Source organism: Xenopus laevis, chromosome 1L, assembly GCF_017654675.1.
Source record: "Xenopus laevis strain J_2021 chromosome 1L, Xenopus_laevis_v10.1, whole genome shotgun sequence".
In the NCBI taxonomy this organism is placed as follows: domain Eukaryota; kingdom Metazoa; phylum Chordata; class Amphibia; order Anura; family Pipidae; genus Xenopus; species Xenopus laevis.
This window is the reverse complement of record NC_054371.1, coordinates 141413331-141436330: the sequence shown is the minus strand read 5'-3', so window position 1 is coordinate 141436330 and position 23000 is coordinate 141413331. Positions and strand designations below refer to the sequence as shown.

The 23000-nt window shown below is 38.1% G+C and overlaps 1 protein-coding gene across 2 annotated transcripts in view; it reads left to right on the top strand.

Moving 5' to 3' along the window:
• aldh1a1.L (aldehyde dehydrogenase 1 family member A1 L homeolog) overlaps positions 1 to 23000 on the top strand; it is a 34842-nt gene extending 11842 nt beyond the window's left edge. The window contains exons 5-14 of one of the 2 annotated variants that reach the window (XR_005962149.1): positions 250 to 311; positions 1443 to 1571; positions 2389 to 2502; positions 2877 to 2979; positions 3105 to 3289; positions 7392 to 7556; positions 11320 to 11477; positions 19664 to 19738; positions 22099 to 22513; positions 22547 to 23000. Coding sequence is in view for 1 of the 2 variants with exons in the window: in NM_001087771.1 (NP_001081240.1) it covers positions 250 to 311; positions 1443 to 1571; positions 2389 to 2502; positions 2877 to 2979; positions 3105 to 3289; positions 7392 to 7556; positions 11320 to 11477; positions 19664 to 19738; positions 22099 to 22171 (1064 nt within the window). In the remaining variant the exon portion in view is untranslated. 2 annotated transcript variants of the gene reach the window in all.

Genomic DNA, 23000 nt, shown 5'->3' with positions numbered 1-23000 from the left:
TGTTTTATCAGCTACTCTGATAGAAAAGTATTATAGGACAATGTAATAAAAGTTGAAAATGGGTAAACAAATCCATAAATAAAAAAGTAGAGTTTTCCATTGTAACGTTCTCAATTAGACTGTTAACACAATGCATATTTAAATTGGGCATAGCTTAATTATAGCATAGTTTTGGTGGAATATAATATGTATGCGTATGTATTTTACAGTGGTACATTTATGCAATTTGTCTTCTGTCTTTCATTTTAGATGGGGACTATTTTACTTTTACAAGACATGAGCCTGTTGGAGTGTGTGGTCAAATAATCCCAGTATGTTAAATTTTATTCAAATGCATGCCTATATCTAAAGAATATTTTAGGGCCAGCTTTACATGGGTGACTGATGTTGCTGCAGTGTGACCCTTTACATAGTGGTGATATGAAGTAGCTAGTGTAATGTATCTCATGAATCTCTGGTAAGGACTGGTAATCAAGCTCAGTCTGGGTCATTTGCACTTCGGTACTAACCCAAAGGAACCAGTGGTTTGTTCAACCAGCTGCAGGAAGAATAATAATAAGGGTGACTATGGGCTACTGCAATAGTGAGAATTTGCCCACTGTTAGTAAATAAGCCCCAGTGAAGCCAGGCAATCCAGTTCAGGATGCAAAAAGATGTTTTGAAGGTGTAATGCAGCCTGGTGGTAACTACAGGCTCCAGCTGCATCTTGTTCCTGTCTACAGTTCCTAGATTGTGTGTATTAACTTCATCATTCCCATCATGAGCACAGTGCTGCCAAATGCAGGCAGTGTTGTATTCATACAAGATTCAACAAGAGTTTTTTCTTGCAGCACGCCACTTATTTATCCATACAGGGTGCATTTGTATCCCAAGCTGCTTCCAAGCCAATTATGTCATCCAGATTGTGTAGGGAAGAAGCACACCAACTTTTTCTAGCAAAGCCTTTATCTAAGTTTCTTGCAGAAATTTGAAGCACAAGCTTTCAGGGACCAACCCCTCCCCTAAGGCTTTGCCAGAAAAAGTTGGTGTGCTTCTTCCCTACACAATCTGTATTCATACAAGAAAAACAGGTCTTTGTGCTCTGTGATGGAACACAAAGATCTGCATGTAGGGACCCAAGTGCAGGACAATGTTCAGACTGCAAAAAACATGACAGTTTGTTCCTTTTTAGCACTTTTCAGAACTTGCACTTAGTGAATAAAGACTAATGCATCTTATGGGAGATGCATTAGGCCCCATAATACCATAATGCTTTTATTTGTCAACATATAATATAGTCAATATAATCACAAATCATGGAAATACAGGGCTTAATGGTTGTGGTTTTAGACAGATTGGGTTGCATCTCTGCATAAATGTTGGTTAGGGTCATTTCCTTGAATATGCTTTTTTCCCAATGTTAGGAGGCATGATAACTAATTGTTAATGTATTTATTATACAGTGGAACTTTCCGTTGTTGATGTTTTCTTGGAAAATTGCTCCTGCTTTATGCTGTGGTAACACAGTTGTCATCAAGCCAGCTGAACAAACTCCACTGACTGCTATCTACATGGGGTCTTTAATAAAGGAGGTAAGAATAAAACTAGTGCTTTTGTCCAGTTATGGTACAGATCGCTCCGTCTGTCTATCTCTCTATTTAGTTTCCATCTATCCATCTATCTATTTACCAATTCTATTATCAAATCACCTATTTATCATCTGGCATCTAACTACCTATCTATCCATCAATTATCTAACTACATATTTAATACAATAATCATTCTAATCCCTTTTTTATAAATTGTGTAGTAGGGAATAATATTTACATAGCTATTTACATAGCTCAGAGGATGATATAATGGTAGGGGGTAATTAACCACATAAAAGGCAGGGTGCAAAGTACAAAAAAAAGTGCAATTTTTTTTTCATTTTGTTGTTTGCCTTTCACCTTAATCACAGCTGCTATTTAGAGCACACAGACCTACAGCTGCCTCATGAATATAGCACTGCCTACAAGCAAATACACATTTTATCTCTCTTACAACCATTAACCTGTAACGCAAATATGAATACTCTGCACATCTAGGGTAACCATTTTAAAGCCTATCTCCCTTGTTCATAATGAATTTATGCAATTTAAACAAGGCTGACAGGATCATAACAGAGACCATATTTCGTGTGTCACTAAGACAGATGCATCTTGTATCATTTTACTTTTACCAAAAGCAGAAGTATTATGACAAGGGTGTCAAAAATGGAGCTGATTTTTCTAAATTAGTTATGTGTGTTTATATCATCCATCTCTAGCCTAGTCATATTCTTTTTGTATTATATTTACACTCTGTTTAATCCCACTATTTGTTTTCCATTGAAAATGTAAATAGCTTATTTTATTCTTATTCTTTCAGGCAGGAATTCCTCCTGGGGTAGTGAATATTGTACCAGGATATGGACCAACAGCCGGAGCAGCTATATCTTATCATATGGATATAGACAAAGTGGCTTTCACTGGTTCAACAGAGGTACTGAGGACTTTTGATAAGAACATGAATCTAAATAGAGCCCCCGAAACCCACCCACAGATGTTTATATTTGATCCACCTGCTGGATCACTGTCAAGTTTAGAAAGAAACATGGTAGCTCAATGCATACATATCCTAATGCAGTATTTTAGCAGTCACATGAATCACTATAAATATACTGAAATAACAGCCTTCACTTTCATAATCTGCACAATTTATAGTTTGCTCGGTTCATGTGTTCACATGATTTAAAAATGTGTACATTATTGTTGGTTTGTGTGAGACAAGCCTAAGCTGCACGGCAAGGCATTTGATTAGAGGGTATCAGCAATATGTCTCCATAAAGATCTAACTTCATTTTTTTCTAAATTCAGGTTGGAAAGCTGGTAAAAGAAGCAGCAGGAAAGAGCAACCTTAAAAGAGTCACACTTGAACTTGGTGGAAAAAGCCCTAACATCATTTTTGCAGATGCAGACTGTTAGTAGTATTTCATTGACTTTTGATATTTAAAGAAAAATGACTTTTGACATATAGTAAATATCTTAAAGGTAACTATTAAATGGTGCGTCGTTATTAAATAGTGCACATGTTTTACTCCACAGTGGATTTGGCAGTTGAGCATGCACACAATGGCCTGTTCTATCATCAGGGCCAGTGTTGCATAGCAGGATCCAGGATCTTTGTTGAAGAACCAATCTATGATGAATTTGTGCGTAAGAGTGTTGAAAGGGCCAAAAAACGTGTACTTGGAGATCCTCTTACTCCTGGTGTATGCCAAGGACCACAGGTAGACTTTAATATATTCATTTTCAAGTAACCTACTACTATTGTGATGTGTAATGTTTTTTTAAAATGTTTCCTGAACCGGTGATATTAAAAATAAATACTTAATTGTATGACCTGTGATCCTAAGAGTACTTCTAGATTCATGTTCTCAGATGAGGCATAATCTTAGCATGAGTTAAAAATATAAATATTTATAATAGGTAAGGGTTTGTTGGTGTTCTATGTAAAAACAGGCATGAAAAGTTCTTAGGTAAAGGTCACCATAAATGATGAGCCCCTTATGGCTGTAGGCAGCCTGCAGCAGCACCAAGTGTCAACTAAGATGCCCATTCAAATAAGTTGCAAAGATAATCAAGTAAAGGTGGCCATAGTTAAGATTCTTTGACCAATTTTCGTACGATCAGACAAATCCATCAAATTATCGTAAGGTTAATGGGGTACCGAACGATCGTGCATCTAGCGATTTTTGCCCGATAAATGTCAGAAAATCGATCAGTTAGGTTAGAAAATGTTCAGTGGTCACAGTGAAATGTATCCAGTGTCCAATTGTTTGCAGGGCCAAGCAGGCAACTACCCACAGTTTCCTAGCTTAAACTAGACAATAACGCTCGAAATGGTCTTTTTTGTTAATGGACAAATCGTACATTTAAACAATCATTTCAGGTCCTACAGTAATGAAGAGATATTTGAAAAATCTTAACATCTATGGCCACCTTATGTTTCTCTGGGGCGACTGAAATCGGTTTTTCATCAAACCTGGAGTTTGACAAATAATGGCCTGTACCATGGAACTTCATCACAGTGAAGCTTTGTACATTGTGGCACACTAGCAGTGATAATAGAGCAATGGGTATTACAGTTATAGGACCTGTTATCCAGAATTCTTGGGACCTGGGGTTTTCTGGATAATAAATCTTTCCGTAATTTGGATCTTCATACCTTAAGTCTACTAGAAAATGATTTAAATATTAATTAAACCCAATAGGATGGTTTTGCTTCCAATATGGATTAATTATATCTTAGTTTGGACCAAGTACAAGGTACTGTTTTAAGTTTACAGAAATAAATAAAATCTGAAAATAATTTGGATTATTTGGATAAAATTGAGTCTATGGGAGATAGCCTTTCCGTAATTTGGAGGTTTCCGGATATATGTTTTGTGGCCGAGCATCATTCTCTAAAGACTGCAATTGTATATGCATATAACGTGTTACTAACAGATCATTTGCTGTTACAGTTCAATTGGTAGTTCACATGTGTAAAAGTATAATGGGGCAAACAAGGGAAAGTTGTGCTCACCACTATTTTTTAAAACCATTAGGCGGGGGTGCAATGAGGGTGTGACCACAAAATACATATAGTCAAATACAAGAGTCCTCTGCACTCAACCCATTATCAATATATTTAAGACAGCGACATTTTGTGCATACTGCACAACTTTCCCTTGTTTGTTATAGTTCTACAGGAGCAGTGACCATCTCTATGTTGTAGCTCCCACCCTTCCCAGCTATAATCAGGTGATCCCACTGGTGTCTAATAAAAGGGCAGCCAAGTTTGGGAGTTTTACTTTGAAAGCAGCAAGTTAAGTTGCAGGTAAAACCAAGTCCCTTTGTAAAATGTATAATGAAGCAACAGAATTCTTAATGAATCAGATGAATATTGAGCGTAGGACTGGCCAGATATGGGATGACTTTGACGTAGTTGGCCAGCTTAAATATATTGCAATATATGGACAAACAATCCCTGTTTTGTTTAAAGGGTAAGGCATTTTTTAGTAGCAGTATGCACAAAATGTCTCTGTCTTAAATATATTGATAATGGGTTGAGTGCAGAAGTATAATGGGGCTCATTTATAAACACTGGGCACCTGGGCAGTGACCCATAGCAACCAATCGGTGATTAGCTTTTTTCAAGAAGCTGTAGGTTGAAACCATCTGATGCTGTGGGATACTGCCCAGAGGCAAATTTCCCAAGATTTTATAAATAACCCCCTCTGTGTTTGGAAGGAATCATCATCCAATTAATTATGATGCCATCTTTGTTTATATGGGGTCATTTGAAATGGAGTTTTTAACATGACTGGTTTGTAAATAGTTTAATTTGCCACTGTTACATTTAATGTAATACTGTCATATTTTGGTTGCCAAAATGTAACATAATTTATGTAAGGAATAATTGGAGAAATGGGGCTGGTTGCACCTCTGTCCAAACTTCTTTATATTTTAAGGCAAATATGAACTACACCACAATCTTCCTGCCTGTGGACCTACAATTGGGCAGTCCTGGTGGAAAGCAGAAATATCTTCCAGTCGAGCCACATTTAACACTGTAGAAGTATAACTGGAACTTGAAAAATATATCAGAGTGAAATACCTTAATATTTTGGCTAGTGACCCTGGGGATTTAGCTTTTCCACAAAGAAACTTTTTTTAATGATTTCTATTTGGTGATACCTACTTATCACTTGCTAAGCTTGATATCTCATGCTATCAATACATTTCTATATTATATTCCTGAACAAAATCCCAGTTACGACTGTTGTGCGCAGCTGGCTAAAATCTTATTCAGAGTATAGTCAGATTTTTATTCATTACGTTATCTTAATCAAGACCAAATGGCATTAAGATTATATATGCAAAAGAAATCCAGCTGTATCACTGCAATGTGAATGTGCCAGGTTCCCAGGCTTTTTCTGCTTAGGGATCAAAATGTGCAAACAAATCACTAGTCTCCTTTGGCATGGTTCCAAGGTGTTGTGTTCAGTCCTTGGCCTATCCACATGATTAAACATCTCACTTGAACTGCTACTAAGTAGAATTCTGATGTGTACTGTGCATTTATCTTTATAGGGAAAAAAAGAGATAAGAAGACTATGTCTTAGTTCAGAGATTATATGCAAGAACTTTGAGCTCGTTGATTGTGCTATTTTAACAAGCAGGATTAATTGTGAAATCTAACTGTAATTTTTTGGCCAAGTTTAAATTAGGTGCCTAATCATACTATCGCTTTTCATGACAAAAGATCTAAAGCTTTAAATCCCATTTGAATTGTGTGCACTGATAAGGTGCAGCTGTATTGGGAGGTTCAGTGTCAGGGGTAAAATATCGCTTCAGAGATTTTTTTAAAGAAACTATTTGCATTAAAGTATTCATAATAGAACTGCCTGAGGTGAGTTTCTCAACTTGCCTATTTGGCCGAGCGCCCCAGTGGTTACCAGGGGCAGCAAATATTTTGCTCCTGGTAACTTTAAGAGCTGTATTTCCAGTTTTCAAAGAGTGAAATTTGTGCTCTCTCGCTACCATCCTGGACTCCCTCAGATGGCATTGTGGACCCCCTAACACCAACATTTTGAACAAGGGGGGACAACAGCAGCAAGTTTCCTCAGGCAGTAGAGGGGCTAGTATTGTCCCTGACTAGAGCTGCAGCAATCAAATGTAAGTGTAGCTAGGCATGGCCAAGACACAAATTATAGGCAATAGCTGAAAAGTCTAATAAGGGGAAAAAAACTAAATAAAGAATTCATAAAAATGGGACTTACCAACGCTGGCTAAGTTTGCATACCCACGGCAACTAGTGATTACTTTAGTTATCCATCTGAAGGAAGAACAATGTACAACGTTGTAAGCAAAATGTAATTGGTTGACATGAGTTACAACCCCAGGAAAATGAGCCTGACTACTAGTCACTGTAATTCTAGACTACATATAAATCATTAGCTAATGTGCAATATGGGGTATAATTTTGTCATTCAAATATTTAAATAAAAATCCAAGAAACAGTCAATGCAACAATGGCTCTGAATATGATAAACTGGAGGCCAACAATCCGGTCTATTAGAGTGACAAAGTATTAAGTTCACTGCACATCAAGAGTAGATTTTCAATGCTCCATCCTAAGTGAGGGTGTCCGCTTTGGAGTGTAAGGGGACAATTGTATCTGTGTCTTAGATGGGGCAAAAAGGTAAACAACTGAATTCATTGAGCAGTATGAAGACACAAAGAATATGCTAAACTAAATAAATGGTTGTCTCCTTTCACCAATGTTTGTTATTTAGATACTGTAACTATAAATATTAGTTCTTATATAGTGTTTGTTTTGCACAGATTGACAAAGAACAATACAACAAAATCCTTGAATTGATTGAGAGTGGAAAGAAAGAAGGCGCAAAGTTGGAATGTGGGGGAAGTGCATGGGGTGAGAAAGGTTTCTATATTAGCCCCACAGTCTTTTCAGATGTGAAGGATGATATGCGTATAGCCAAAGAAGAAGTAAGTTACTGTGTGTGTGTATATATCTATGTATATATCTATATATATCTATATATATATATATATATATATATATATATATATATATATATATATATATATTCTTTTCTGAACAGTAGAAAAGAAACATATACATATGAAATGTTCCCTATGTTTGCTGTATTGCACTATATGATTCTGTTACATTACAGACACGTAATATTCTTCATGCACTTTTATTCAGCCTATATTTAACTGAGCTGTAAATCTGTGGTTTGACATTCTGAATATTTGTAATACCGTAAAGCCAATGCAATAGCATACACACATTCTCATTGCCAGATAGGGCACCTTAAGGGGCATATTTATCAAAGTTCGAAGTTAAAAAAACTTCGAATTCAAAAAGACCAACCGAATGGTGGACAAAGTTTTTTTGGGTCGAAGTAGGCCTACTTCAAATCAAACGAATCGAAGTAGCGCTACTTCGATTCAAAGTTTTTTTAACTTCAACCTTCGATCTCCCAAACTCCCCCAATTGCCTCCATACGGGTTCTAGGAGGTTCCCCATAGGTTAAAACAGCACTTCGGCAGCTTTTAGGTGGCAAATGGTCTAAGTTGAAGTTTTAAATTAGACCTTTGAATTTCGAAGTTTTTTTCAACTTTGAATGGAAGTTGGACTATTCTTTGGTAGAAGTACCCAGAAAATACTTCGAAATTGGAAGTTGTTAACTTCGAACCTTCACTTCGACCTTTGATAAATCTGCCCCTAAGTGTTTTATTGTCCTACAAATCTTCAGAAAGATAAATATGATGCATACCTAACAAGTGTGTATGTTTGACTGTTAGTATGCCAATGGGAAAGTTAGCAGTAAAACACATCCTCTGAAGTAAATAAGAAGAAGGTAGATTCTTGGGAATGGATTCTGACCCACCTATTTCATTACTGCCCCTCTCATTTTCAGATGTTAGGAGGGATGGATATAGAATGTACACACAGCACAACTCACACACACAGAACACATACATAGCAAGCTATTCTCCAAAAGAATTCAGGTATTTTAGGATATCTTAACATTACACCTTGGAAACAGAAATAGTCTATCATGCATCTTCCTTCATTGGTAGTACATGGGACTTTATGAAACTGTCTCATTCTGATCAAGTTAAAAGCAGAAAAAAACCCATATGGAACAGCTGTCACTTAATCTGGACTTGTGTTTCAGTAACTGTGAACTTTTATGTATTTAGATGAAAATAGTGTTCCTCTGCAATATGCTTTAAGACAGTGCTGTCCAACTTACTACATGCAGTGGGCCAGTTATATGTCAAACAGCATGTTGGAAGTCTGGTTTGAATTAAAATGATTATGTCATTTAGTGAAGCCGGTGGAGCCAATGGCAGATTTGGGGCCACAAAAATTCTTTGGAGGGCCACCTCTGGCCCACAGGCCTCCAGTTGGACAGCTCTTCTTTAAGCCATAATGCTGTAGTAAATTGTGCTTTCTCTGTATATAGTGCCCACATCTGCAAAAACACTTTTGAACAGATAATGGGCAAAATTTAAAGGTGGCCATAGACGCAAAGATCCGCTCGTTTGGCCCCCGATATGCCACTAACAGGCATGGCTATATCGGGGGTAATCTGAACGTTCGTCCGATTACGATGCGCAATGGGCTCCAATCGTCCAAAGAACGATCTCCGCCGGACGAAAAACTTCAGCACTCTCCACACATGGTCCTAAAATCGTACGATTTCTAGATTCGTACGATAGGATCTTTGCGTCTATGGCCACTTTAAGACACCACAAGTAAAACCCTGTCAGCTTGTACATGCAGTTCCCATAAAAAAAGATAAAACACAATTTATGTACAGACCAGACAAAAATTTGGAATTAATGAACTAGAGATAAAAACATAGATCAAGGTCACAGGAAATTCAATTCCTCACATTAATGGTTCAAGTTGTAACTCTGCTGAACCAAAGATAAGGTTTTGGATTATTGAACACATGATCAAAGAGAATTTAAACCAAAGCCCAAATGAGAGGGAAAAATAATATCTTTTTTAAAATTTGCATACACAATGTACAATGGAAACTGGCTCAAGTATTTCCTCCTGGCATTTTATATCAAGAAATTGAGAAACAGAATGAAAAGGCAACAGAGAAGCACAAAACCACGGAGTAGAACATTAGGAGACAAAGCAGGACTTTGAAACCAATACAAGCAAAGCCCTCTGAACCCCCCGCCACATTTCTACATTTGATTGTGTGCTATTTGTGTGTTTAAGTGGCACTAAAATATCTCCACAAAATCATGTCGCTTTAAAATAATACTTTCCAATAGGTTTTTCAAATAACAATTTATTGTATCCCAATTAAAGCTTGAATTCTGAAGCATTCTATTTTCTAGTTCCACTAGCGTACTATCTGTTTAAGAGGTTGGGTTAAATTTTATGTGCCAGTGCCACCATCTATATTTCCTCTTCTTAAATATATTTTTAATGGTTAATATATTTTCAGCACTGAGCAGTTTGAACGGGATCTGTGATATATTGATTGTGCATAAATACTTCTACATCTTACTGTTACCAAAATGTATTTTAATATAACCTGAGTTAGCAAACATTCTTTTGTGTTTCGTTTATGAATATTTGTTACATATAGATGCCTTCACAGCAATTATTTTACAGTGAATCTACAGCACAGGGATGGACAGTATTTTGTAAGTGCCTTGCATTGTTGAAAAGTCAGGCTAGGTTTTTTTGTTTGCAGCTTGCATACAGCAGAACAATAGGTTTAACCCTGTAAATTCCAGTAATTATGCAGAAAAGATATAATAATTAGTGCCGGCACCAAGTATTACCAAGATTATGTCAGTTTCTTTACTGTGAAAAATCTCCTTTACTTTAAATTTGTTTCCTATGTAGAGGAATGGATGTCAATTACAACATATTTTCTAGTATTCCACCAAATTATGACTGGCTCAGCTTGCAGTTTGTTGGCACCCATTATCTCACTGGCAAGCTGGCCGCAAGCGTCTTATCGCCATCTTATATGGCACCTATTATATTTAGATCCCCATAACAAGAAGCCAAAAATGACATATCTTAAAGGAGAAGGAACTGGGGGTACCAAATTGTAGGAACTCCCCAGTCACTATGAACGCTTATCCAGGGCCGGATTTAACGAAGCGGCGCCCCAAGGCCGCACGATCCATACCCTTGCTGCTTCCGGTCGCGCCGCCCTGTGTCCGCAGGGTCCTAGCACCGGCTGTGACGCTCGCTGAGGCAAAAGCGCTGGGGAGCGTTAAGTCCCCAGTGCTTCAAAGATGCGGCTGGGCAGCGTGCCGCCCCAAAAATTTTGCAGCCCTAGGCCCGGGCCTATGTGGCCTTGCCACAAATCCGGGCCTGCGCTTATCTGAGCTTGTGGTCCTGTTAGCAAAAAACTGCACTGGCCTCAGGAATTTCTGAAGGAGGACTGTGGAGTAATGATGGGCGAATTTATTCGCCAGGCACAAATTGACGGCGAATTTGTGCGATTCGCCACCAGCGAATAAATTCGCGAAACGCCTGCGAAAATTCGCCCGAAAAAAATGGACGCCGGTGTAAAAAATGGAGTATCATGTAAGTAATTAGAAATCATGGTATGTTAGATAACCTGGGCGACATTTAACAACCTTTAATGAAAGATACAATAAATCTATTCCAGCATTGAGTATTCTTCGGTATTAAGCACAATTAGTTGTCCCTTTGATGTAACTCTGTTTTTTCTTTTTCATAAACAAGATTTTTGGGCCTGTGCAACAAATCCTGAAGTTTAAAACAATTGACGAAGTTATTAAGAGGGCAAACAATACCAACTATGGATTAGCTGCAGGAGTTTTCACCAAAGATATGGACAAAGCAATATTAATGTCTACAGCTCTTCAGGCTGGAACTGTTTGGTAAGTAACCATACACATCATTTGCATTAGGAAAGCATTTTAATTTAGCAATCCTTTCATATTTTAGGTTCATTTTATGTTCTTTAGATTTGCCATAATGCTGTGAATTATCATAAATGACTTGCGTTAGAACTGATGTTAACGCATAGGTGGAAATTCACTAACGGGCGAAAATTCGCCAGCGCCGCCTTCGCCACACTTCGCCAGTCGCAACTTCGCACAGACAACGCTAATTCACTAAGTTGCGAAGTTTCGTCGCCGGCTCCGAACGCTTGTGAAGTTGCGCTATCGTTACTATGGCAAGCATAGCAAAGTTGCGCTAGCGTTAGATAATTTGCATACGGCAGGAAGTTAAATTTCAATGGATGTATATGTTGCAGCAAATACATTACACTACACAAGCCCAGGGAGCCTTAATAAAAGAAAATAGAGTTGTTATATTGCCCTACACATGTGCTCAGTGTATAGTTTATGTACCATATGTAAGGAAATGTAGGGGGGGAAGGAGGGTACCCAAAAAAAATATACAATCTTTTTCAGCCTATCACCCAGTAAAAAGAAAAAGACGCCAGCATTTTTTGGGACTTAGAAAAAGTCAACTTTTTTTGGACCAAGTCCTATCTACTCTATTGCACTTAGCCTGGTCTGAGGTGGCGAAGGCAAGTCTGGCGATAGAGGTAACATTCAGTATAAACAAAAACGTAGTGAATTTGCGTAGTAACGCTCTTTCGCCAGATTGAATTTACGCCTTGCATTAGCATGCGAAGTTGCGCCCGTTAGTAAATCGGTGAAGTGCCGAAATGACGTCACGCTGGCGAATTTTTGCCAGCGTTAGCTACTTCGCCCTTTAGTAAATTTCCCCAAAAGTTTTCCTGTTTAATATCAGTGGCGTAACTGCATATACAGCAAACCCCATGGCTGCAGAGGGCCCAGGTGACATGGGGACCGGGGACCGTGGGGTCTGTTCTATGGTATTCCCCTCTCCCCAGCTGCTCTCCTACTTTTAATTTAGCTCAAAACCAGAGGCGTGGAGTGAGTGGGCCGGCGGCATTGGGAGGAGCAGCTGTTTATGCCGGGCCCTTCAGATTTTTTGTTTGCAGGGGGCCCAGCTTTTGCAAGTTACGCTACTGACCTGAATCACTTCAATAAAAATCATGTCATCAAAATAGCAAGAGTTTCTTTGATTTTCTATCTTTAAGAGACAAAAAGTGCAATGTTTCCCCAGTATTTGAACTAGTTCTGAGAAAACATAAGATCATTGACACATTGCCCCAATTTGTCAACAATGTTTCCACGAAACCCCAAGTACCAGTTTAACAGAGTTCACAGTGTGTGTCGCTTTGTGGCAATGTTTATAACCTGTTAAGAATAAAGCAACAGGGCTAAAACAGTCGGGTCCAGCTGGCCATGATTTTTATTTTGCTTATAGTAAATAACTGAGCAATTAACAGGTTAAAGGCAAAAAGAAAAAACCTTTAGTTTACCTTGGCAGGTACATCAAGAGCTTAACTGAACTTGGCTGAACATGCGAGTAAGGAATAGGTTACCAAAGCTCTTGCAGTAACAGGAATTTAAGGTTAAACGTCCAGAGTTTGTTTCACAGTTAAACATGTAGATTTATATGGCTTCCAAAGCCAGGCCTTTCTGCCTGATTTAATGGGCTAGATCTTATTTCACAGAAACTATTGACATTACTAATGTCCATCCAACACATTTACCAATCCTATGTCTTGGGCAAAATTTAGGGAGGATGGAATTTGGAGCCGACACAGGGGGCACTGTATACAGAATGAAGCACAACTCTTTGTGCTTCATTTCATGATTACAAAACTCCCAACTAGCAAAATGCAAAAAAACATAAATCGTTGTACTTTGGGCCCACTGGCTTCAAGGAGAACTAATGCTTAACAAAAATGTAGGCATATTTTGTTTTGAGCTTCCGTACCAACTCAAAGTATGTGTCTCACTTTAAAAGCCATTGTTTACTCCAGCATGAACGCTTTCTCTTTTTCTTCTTTTCTGGTGCTGTTGCCAATGCGATTGCCAGTGCTGCTCTGTATTTGGCATTCATATATACCGGACTCATTTTTTAAAACGCGAAAAAAAAAAATGTTTTCGAAATAAAGAGGACATCAATGAATCGTGCACATGATCGCTCGTGGTACGTTCGTTTGAATATCTAGTGCATTCGTCCATTTGAATACCTAGTTTCCATTTAAGCAAGGACGTCATTTACGTGAGCGTCATTTAACATATGTAATTACTGTTTCGGACGATTTATGTCTGTCAAATAATGACCAGAACATCTCCTGACTTGTAATTTCTCCAACTTTAATCCATCAATGTAAATCATTACGTTAGTTTCAGGTCGGCGCTTTTGTATAAATGATCGTCCTTGGAACAATCGTCGGACGGCACATGAAATCTTTGCGTCTATGGCCAGCTTAACCTTTACTGGCAACTAATTCTGCAGCAATCTATAGCACCAAAGGGTTTTTTTTTGTTGTTAATAAAATATTGTGGTTCTTATCAAGCTGGTTTGATATCAACACCATAATTTAATATCAATTTGTATAGACTTTTTTTTTAATTTATGTATTAAATGAGGCAGCCCAAAATTGTGCATGTAAATGATGTAATGTTCTTCTAATACTGTTTGGCTGTGAGCACAGAAATGATCTTTTGAAAGCACACTTGTGTGTGTATGCATAATGGTGGGTGTGCCTAAATCAATATTAGAGTATGCATGTATAAGTATGTATCTTAAACTCTGTTTCAGTGGTCACCAACCTCAGTCCTTAACTAATAACATCCAGTCAGCCCTCAACCCTCACTCACCAGATCCTCCTTGAAGTCCTAATGAGATGCAACTTTCTGCAGATTATTATTATTATGTAACAAAGTCATATTATGTAGCATTTACAGGGATTAATCATCTTTTAAATTGATAATTGGCCTAGTGAAGCTTATAGTCTTATAAGGCCCCTATAACTTGTAAACTAAGATCAGTGTCATCGGGAGACAATTTTTCATTCTGTATATTTTTTGGTTTGTAACAAACCAGAGGAAACCCACCCAGACACAATGTGATCAAACAAACTTTGTGCAGCAATTGCAATCTTTATGCTAACGCTAAGGGAACAATATGGCCGTTCTCACTAATTCTGCATGCAGAAAGCTATGATGTTAGAATTGAAATTACCCCTTAACTGTCTGCTCTCAAAGACATACTTTATCTGAAGCAATGGCTATACATAATTTATATAACCTTAAACAGACAGTAATGTATGATGTTATTCTCTGCATAGTACAGTCTTTCCCTAAAAATATGTATTTATATCTCTTAATGGCAGCTAACACCTTGCTTTGGCCTTGGCCTTAGAAGCTGCAGAACAGCACTGTCTTTTGCCCATAATTTTAATCTGCTGCCTTAATGTCAGTGTGTAAATGTGAATTTGTATCATCAGGTGAAATTCCATTCCATTCATTTGAGGTGAAATTCCATATTTTGCCATCTGAGAAATATTTTGCGAAACTGCAGCAAAAATTCGCTGAGACAAAAAAAAAGTCGCAGCAAGAAAAAACCCATTGACTTTAATGCATTTGGACAAAAAGTCGCCAAGACAAAAAAGTCAGCACAAGAAAAAAAAAATTGTTGTGCCTCAAAAACACCTATTGACAACTTTTTTGTGATTTTTTTTTTTGCTGTTTCTCAATTTTTTGGGCGATTCCCTCATCACTAGTCAGTGGATTTGCCCTGGAAGAATATTATGACAATTAACATTGTTAACAAAACCGTTCATGCTGTTTGTTAAAAAATCGAAGGGGCCCATTTACTTAGTTCGAGTGAAGGAATAGAATAAAAAAAACGTAGAATTTGGAATGATTTTTTGGGCTACTTCGACCATCGAATTGGCTACTTCGACCTTCGACTACGACTTTGAATCGAACATTTCGAACTAAAAATCGTTCAACTATTCAACAATTCGATAGTCAAAATACTGTCTCTTTAAAAAAAAACTTCAACCCCCTACTTCGTCAAGTAAAACCTACTAAACCTCAATGTTAGCCTATGGGGAAGGTCTCCATAGGCTTTCTAAGCTTTTTTTGATCGAAGTCATTTCGTTTGATCGATGGATTAAAATCCTTCGAATCGCTCAATAGCGATAAATCCTTCGATATTCAAAGTCGAAGGATTTAAGTTTGACAGTCGAATATCGAGGGTTAATTAACCTTCGATATTCGACCCTAAGTAAATCTACCCTTAAGTGTTCGCTCCATTATACTTTTCCATGTAATGTCTTCAAAAGAAACTTTTTTTATATATATATTTTGTTATTTAATTCTATAAGGAAGCTGCACAGTTATTATTGTTTTAAAAAATGATTTAAAACAACCACAACCTATGCCTCTGCATGACTGACTGTTTATTTGTTGAAAAATCCAGAGAATAAAAAGTCTCATTGCCAGTTGGACGTAAGATACAGTCATAGCTATTTCTGCCCTTCAGCAAATCTCTCCTTTAACCCTCTTCTTTTAAATGTACTCCATCTGTGTTAACTGTGTGTCAGGTTTGTGCCAGCTGGGATCTCATCATCTAACTAAGGAGAACTAAACCCCAAAAATGTATATGGTTAGAAATGCCATATTTTATTTACTCAACTTATTGATCCAGCCTAAAGTGCGTCTCTATAGTAGTAACAATCCAGGCCTTCAAAGTTGTCACAAGAGTTTCCCATCTTGGATTTTGTTAGGAGTGTCTGTGACATGCACATGCTCAGTGTGGCTTGAGCAGCTGTTGAGCAGCTAAGCTTAAGGTTTTTTCACAAATATCAAGTGACATGACAGTTCCTACCAATCATCTGCTCATTGGCAATGTCTCGAAGCAAGTGGACCTTTCTAAATATGGCCATCTTATATGTCCATAATCAAAATAATATACTGTAGCATACATTTCTTCAAACACTTAGTCACAAAAATGTACAGTATTAGTTGGAAAGTGTGTCCAAAGAGCACAATATCTTGACAAAAAAGGTAATTATTTAGCTAGAACTACTTCAGCTACCTCTGTTAATAATTTCCATGGACGTTACAATAAACTCCTTTAGAGCTCAATAAACCCACCAGAAACCTTTCAAGTAACCTACACATTAACTTGCCCTTACAAACTTAGAAATGCAGAATATATATTTTTTGCATTTACTAAGGGGTATACTGATAAAAATATTAAAAATGTTTATTTAAAAGAAAGCTGTAAAATATGGTGTAAAATAAAAGCCCATTTGGCTCATAGGTTAGGCACCCTAGCCTAACACAATGCTGTCTATGGCACAAATGTAAATGTGCAACGGAGCACCTCTTTATACATTTTAATTTTACAGAAAGCTATACATTTGCCTACAATTATTACACAACTATTTAAGCATGCAATAATTATAAATGATTGATTTATTGAGGGTATGTGATGTTAAATGTGATGTTATTTGAAACACCACTTTAAAAAAAAAAAACATTGCAAATAGTTCTTTTGGCGTGCATTTCACACCTGTGAATTTGGAAACACCACTGTAAATAAGAGCAAACTGTTATTGGGTTTGAGGGAGGGGGAAATGATGTGTATAGGAAACTATCTTTCCTATATGCTCAGTTAAATAGAGAGTAAATAATAGTGTTAGTTCATTGGTTAACACTGTTGCTTGCAGTAAGGGCTTGGTTTTAATTACAGCCTGTGCCCTGCAAGGATTTTGTATGTCCTCCTCAAGTCTCATGGTTTCCCTTTGGGCAACATGATATTGTCCCACATTCAAGACACATACAAGGAGGTTATTGGCTCCTGATGCATGTCAGTGTCATATGAACCTTCGATTGTGACTGAGAAACAATCTCTGAAATGTGTTGCATAAAATTCTGTCAGTACCAAAAACCTGAACTGAATTAAGAGAACTTCTTTTTAATTTGCGCGTTTTTTACAGGGATAGTTTTCATTGTTGCTGTTTGTATAATTTTTTTTCTATTTTTATATGCTGTGAAACCTAGCTAACAATATTAAAACTTCAGAGGTGCACAAAATGCATCGATCAAATAAAAGTTGTGAGGGTCTAGGGGTGCAGGCTCTTTAAATCCAGCCCTGATTGCAAATGCCTTTACCACATTTTATTGCAGACGTTGTGCTTCAACATCTGCAATAAAATGGGATAAAGGCATTTTGGTGTGTTTCTTCAGCATAAGCAAATGTTGTGCTGCAAGAAAGAATTGTTGTTGCAATTTGCTTGGTGCAACTGCACTGCGTCTACCACAGCTGCAGGCGATCTTCCAAAATAAACAAAACAGCGCATGCATTTCATTGCAAATCGGGCACCGTTGTGCCAAATATTTTCAAAGTCTGTCTGGTATTTCCAGTGTTTACTGCGCGAGTGACACCTGCACCTGATTCTGAGTGGTGCCGAGCACAACTACACCACAGTGCAAGTACCTCTAGGTGCAACTGACTGCACTGTGCTTGTGGACATAAATGAGCCCTATTGCTTGTGCTACACACAAACATAACTTAAGCTTTTTGAAAAGTAAACATAATTTCAAGCAACTTTGTAATATACATAAATTCAAAAATATGCAGAAGTTTCATGATATTTAATGGTTTGGAACAGTTCTCTAAGCCTAGCCCCTGCTCTCCTGCTGATTGGTCTGACTACTTTACTGAGCTGGCCGACTACTGTTACTTTGTATCAACAGCCATCTGTCATTAGTCTGCATCAGTGATCCCCAACCAGTAGCTCACAAGCAACATGTTGCTCACCAACCCCTTGGATGTTGCTCCCAGTGGCATCAAAGTAGGTGCTTATTTTTGAATTCCAGACTTAAAGGCAAGTTTTGGTTGTATAAAAACCAAGCAGAGCCTCCTGTAGGCTACCAGTCCACATAGGGGCTACCAAACAGCCCTTATTTGACATCCCCATGGACTTTTCCATGCTTGTGTTGCTCTCCAACTCTTTTTTACATTTAAATGTGGCTCACGAGTAAAAAAGGTTGGGGACCCCTGGTCTGCATCCTCCAAACCCCACAATTCCCTGCACATGTGATTTCAATAAGGAACAGAACATCACAGTGCAATGCATTGTGGGTTATGTAGTTCCTGCATGCTGTCTGTAAGCTGTGGAGTAGTTGTTACAATTTGTAACATCAGTGTTTTAGTCCCTCCTTCCCTGTCAGGATTTCAAATGATGCAGAAAGAGAAGAATTGTTAAACAACTGGATTTCAGCATAGAAAATGGCATTTATTCATTCTTTTTGAAGAAACGGGTAAATGTGAGGGGTCTCTGTGTTATGTGGGCCTCTTTATCATATTTTGGTTTGGAAGCCGGAGTTCCACTTTAAATGGTAGATGAGGGTGAAAAAAAGATGCATGTAACCTTGTGACTTTTCTCCAAGGAAGTCTTTATAGTTTAGTAACTGATTTAGCCTATCAACTGCTGAGCCCACACAATTGTCATTGTTTTGGCAGAGTGCTGTGTGAATTACTTTCTCAGGATATGATCATACACGATCTAGAGCTAATCTGCTGGAATACGCCGCATAGTTTCTAGCAAATGCATTTTCCATGGTTTATGGATTTTCATTTGTTCATATCTACGGCTAGGTTTCAAGACAGAAGTTGACTACAAAATCTTGACAGAGTATGATAACTATCTTTCAGATCAAACTCTTGACTTTAATCACGGGAAGCTACTTATTATCTATATCTAGGGATGGGCAAATTTTTTCGCCTTGTTTCGCAGCGGAAATAATGGCCATAGACTTGTATGGCGTTGTGCGTCAAAAAAAAAAAGACGCTGTGGGTGAAATGTCGCAGACGCCCACTAAAGTCTATTGCCGCGCGTCCAAATTTTTTTGACGCCCATAGACTTTAATGGTCGTCTGCAACATTTCGCCCGCGGCAAATTTTTGGCCAAACGAAACAGGTCAAATTCGCCCATCCCTACCCATATAATTAAATGTGTTTCATTTAAATATTATTACCCTCTCCCAAGCATTGTGACATAAACCTAGAATAAAGTTTTATTAAATTTACTGTCGACTTATGCAGTTATTCTGCTGTACTTGCACTGAATTGATCATCATTGATATGCAAAAATATAAATACACAAAGAAAATGTTTTTTTTTAACATTCTATGCTGTCTGATTTTAGGATAAATTGCTACAGTGCCATGTCTCCACAAAGCCCTTTCGGCGGGTTTAAGATGTCCGGAAATGGCCGTGAAATGTAAGTAAAATGACAAATTCATTTAGTATGTCCAACGCACAACATCAAAAGAAATAATACTTTCAAGAATTTCAATGGCTTCAAATCACTGGTTTTAGGGGAAAAAAAGATTCTGCATTTTAGTGAACTGAAATTTTTCTATGAGATGAGGGAGTGAGGAGATGCTGATATACTTGTATATGATGAGAAGGTTTTTTGATCACCATTCTCTTTGACAGGACTGCATGCTATAAAATGCTATAGATTTTGTCTTTTTTCCCCCAGCATGCATGTTTAGGTGTTGAATTTGTAGCAAGACTACATTAGAAATGTGGTTTTACACGTGCAACCCTTTCAGTGCCGTGATTGGCTCTCTAATCAATGCAAAAGGTTGCCATGTAAACAAACGCAGAATAGATAGCGATATGCCAGAGCTATAGATTATGAACTCCAATTCATCTTGTTTTCACTTTTTCTGCTTTTATTGCTGTATTTCTACCCTTCAAATACCTAGCTTTTATAGTTTTCACACTCAGTCTGAAAGTTAATCTTACATCATACGATATGCTAACATCAAGTGGCAAATAGTAACAGTTCTGATCCACGCCAATGTTTCTTATGCGCTTAAAAAAAATATCAGCAAAGGTCAACTGGCTCCTTTTGTTTACAACAACAACCGTTGTGAATCATCCAGCCATTTTATTTAAGAACAGGAATACTAGAGAAGTTAAAGGAATTTAATAATGGTATAAGTGATTTCAGTCACGTCACTCTCCACATGAGTGGCCCTGATTTAGTTTAGCCACAAGACTAGGGCTGAAACTACTTTGCTTAATGGAAGATCTGAATCATAAATAATAGCTGGAAGGCTTTACTGTATTACTAATGTTTGTCTGTGAACCTTTGCACAACTATGTTTTACTGACCAAAGTACACACCAGCACCTTATATGAATATAGTTGATTCAGATATAACAATATTTATTAGTAAGCTAACTGCTAACTCAGGGTCGGACTGGGAGGCATGGGGCCCACCGGGGCTACTGCCCCAGGGCCCCCTCCAGCCGCCACTGCCGCTCCGGAGTGCTGCAGGCGGCTAGTGCGCATGCGCGCGGCGCCGCGTTTGTGCGCATGCGCGCGGCGCCGCGTTTGTGCGCATGCGCAGCCCTTCTAGTCTACCGCGACCCCAAACAAAGTGGGGTCGCGCCGCCCCACTAAGTAGCGGAACTGGGCCGGCGGGGCCCACAAGAGCCCGGGGCCCACCGGGGTTTTTCCCGGTGTCCCGCCGGCCCAGTCCGACACTGTGCTAACTACATTCCTACTGTAGGAGAATACCTTGTAGTTTAAATTGGAATTTTCACGGTAGGACAAGTTGTATTGGTGATATAAATATCTTCTCTTGGAGCAATTATATATAAAGCACAGTATACAGATTGTAATACATTAGTCCAATAATTATAGAACCCAAGATACAGTGAATGCAACTAATGGTACCCATTAGATCTTTTTATAACTTAGCCACCCACATACTAGGCCAAATTAGGCGCATCTGCTATTTTGTCCTCTGGACCAATGATTAGTGTTGGAGGCCTTGGAAGATACTTTGGGAAAGGACAACATCAACATGCAGATGTAGTCCTCTCCAGTGGCGGTTGCTAAACTGCTTAATTGATATTTAGCTGATTTTAAGCCATATATTGGTCAGGCAGACATCAAGTGACCCACATATATTGGTCAGGCAGACATCAGGTGGCCCACATATACTCAGTCTTGGGAGGGACAATTTGGCACCTTTTATCAGCCTGTGTATGGCCACCTTAACCCTGATGGTAAGTCAGTTTATGTATGGGGGATGCACCTCAGCAACTTTGGACTAGGGGTAATAATTCTAATCAACTTGTATTTCATTCACCCAATCAAATAACTATTGCAAGCTCCCGCCCCCCAAAAACAAAATACAAATTAATTTTACGGCTCCAAATGTATCCTGAGGTTAGAGACTGAAATCGTTTGGGCCTCATGGGGCCCCTTATAACTTCTGGGCCCCCTGCAACCAAAGGGTTTGCTTCCTCTGTAGTTACACCCCTGCTTTCTTATTATAATAGTATTAGGAGTCTAATACATGAGCAAATATACTTGCTAGTTGCCCGCTTTGTTTAGAAGGTGGCCAATTAGATAAAATACTCCAACTGCTTCTTCTGCCTGCCAAGCAAAAGCGCAAGTTTTTGATACAACAACTAGTTATGTCTGCGTAGCAGAGCCCATAATAACATAGGTGGAAGGTGACCTTTTTATTACCTTTTTCGTTCCTTACTACAGGCAGGCAAAGCATAATATTTAATATTCTCAGCCAGAGCTTGCTAATATAATGCTTTTATTTAGGGGCGAATATGGCCTGCATGAATACACTGAAGTCAAGACGGTTATCATGAACATTTCACAGAAGAATTCCTAAAGATGTCACGTCACCAATATCCTGAATGCCTGGAGGATCGTGGAAACACTGTCATATTTGTGTGCATAAATCTCATGATAACAACAGCTGCAAATATTTGTGGTGCTGGTAAAAAAAAAAAAAATCTTTATTATAGTGAAGTTGACCACGGTATCAATTGTCAATAAGTCTGGAAAACAATAGACTTTTGTTCTACTGATCCTGCAGTGCATTAATACATTATCACGGTTGTAGAGAAATCATATATACCCGCCGTGTTATGCTGCCCTCTGTCACAGTCCTGTGTTGTATGTTCTGGTGCAGAAATCGTTCAATGATTTTAATCAAGCCTCATTTAACCCCATTCAACTAGTGTTTTGCTAAGGAAAAGCATATATGAACTATATTGAAACATATCAGAAAAGTCTCTTTGCAAAGATAAATATCCAACAAGGGAAAAAAACCACTGCAAACTGCTGCCATATTTATAAAGCAAATATATTAAGAACAGGAAAGTCATTTGAGTTTGATGATAAATCTGCAACCACCATTTGCACTACTTTAACTCTTTTAAATATGGCTTCTAGTTTTACAGAAAATGGTGTCACTCTAGAAGGGAATCCAGCTACGATCAGCTGCTATATGAAATGCTTGAATGCAGAACACGAAAACCAATTCCTTTTTATTGGGTAGATGCTACAAATAACAGCTTTTAAAATGTATTATGTATTGATTTTTCTCTCCATTTGGAATTGAAGATAATGTGAATTTAATTTTTAATTCAAATGTTCCATTGTGCTTGGCAGTTGGATCAAATACGATGTAATAAATATTCTGTTGTTCTATCGGA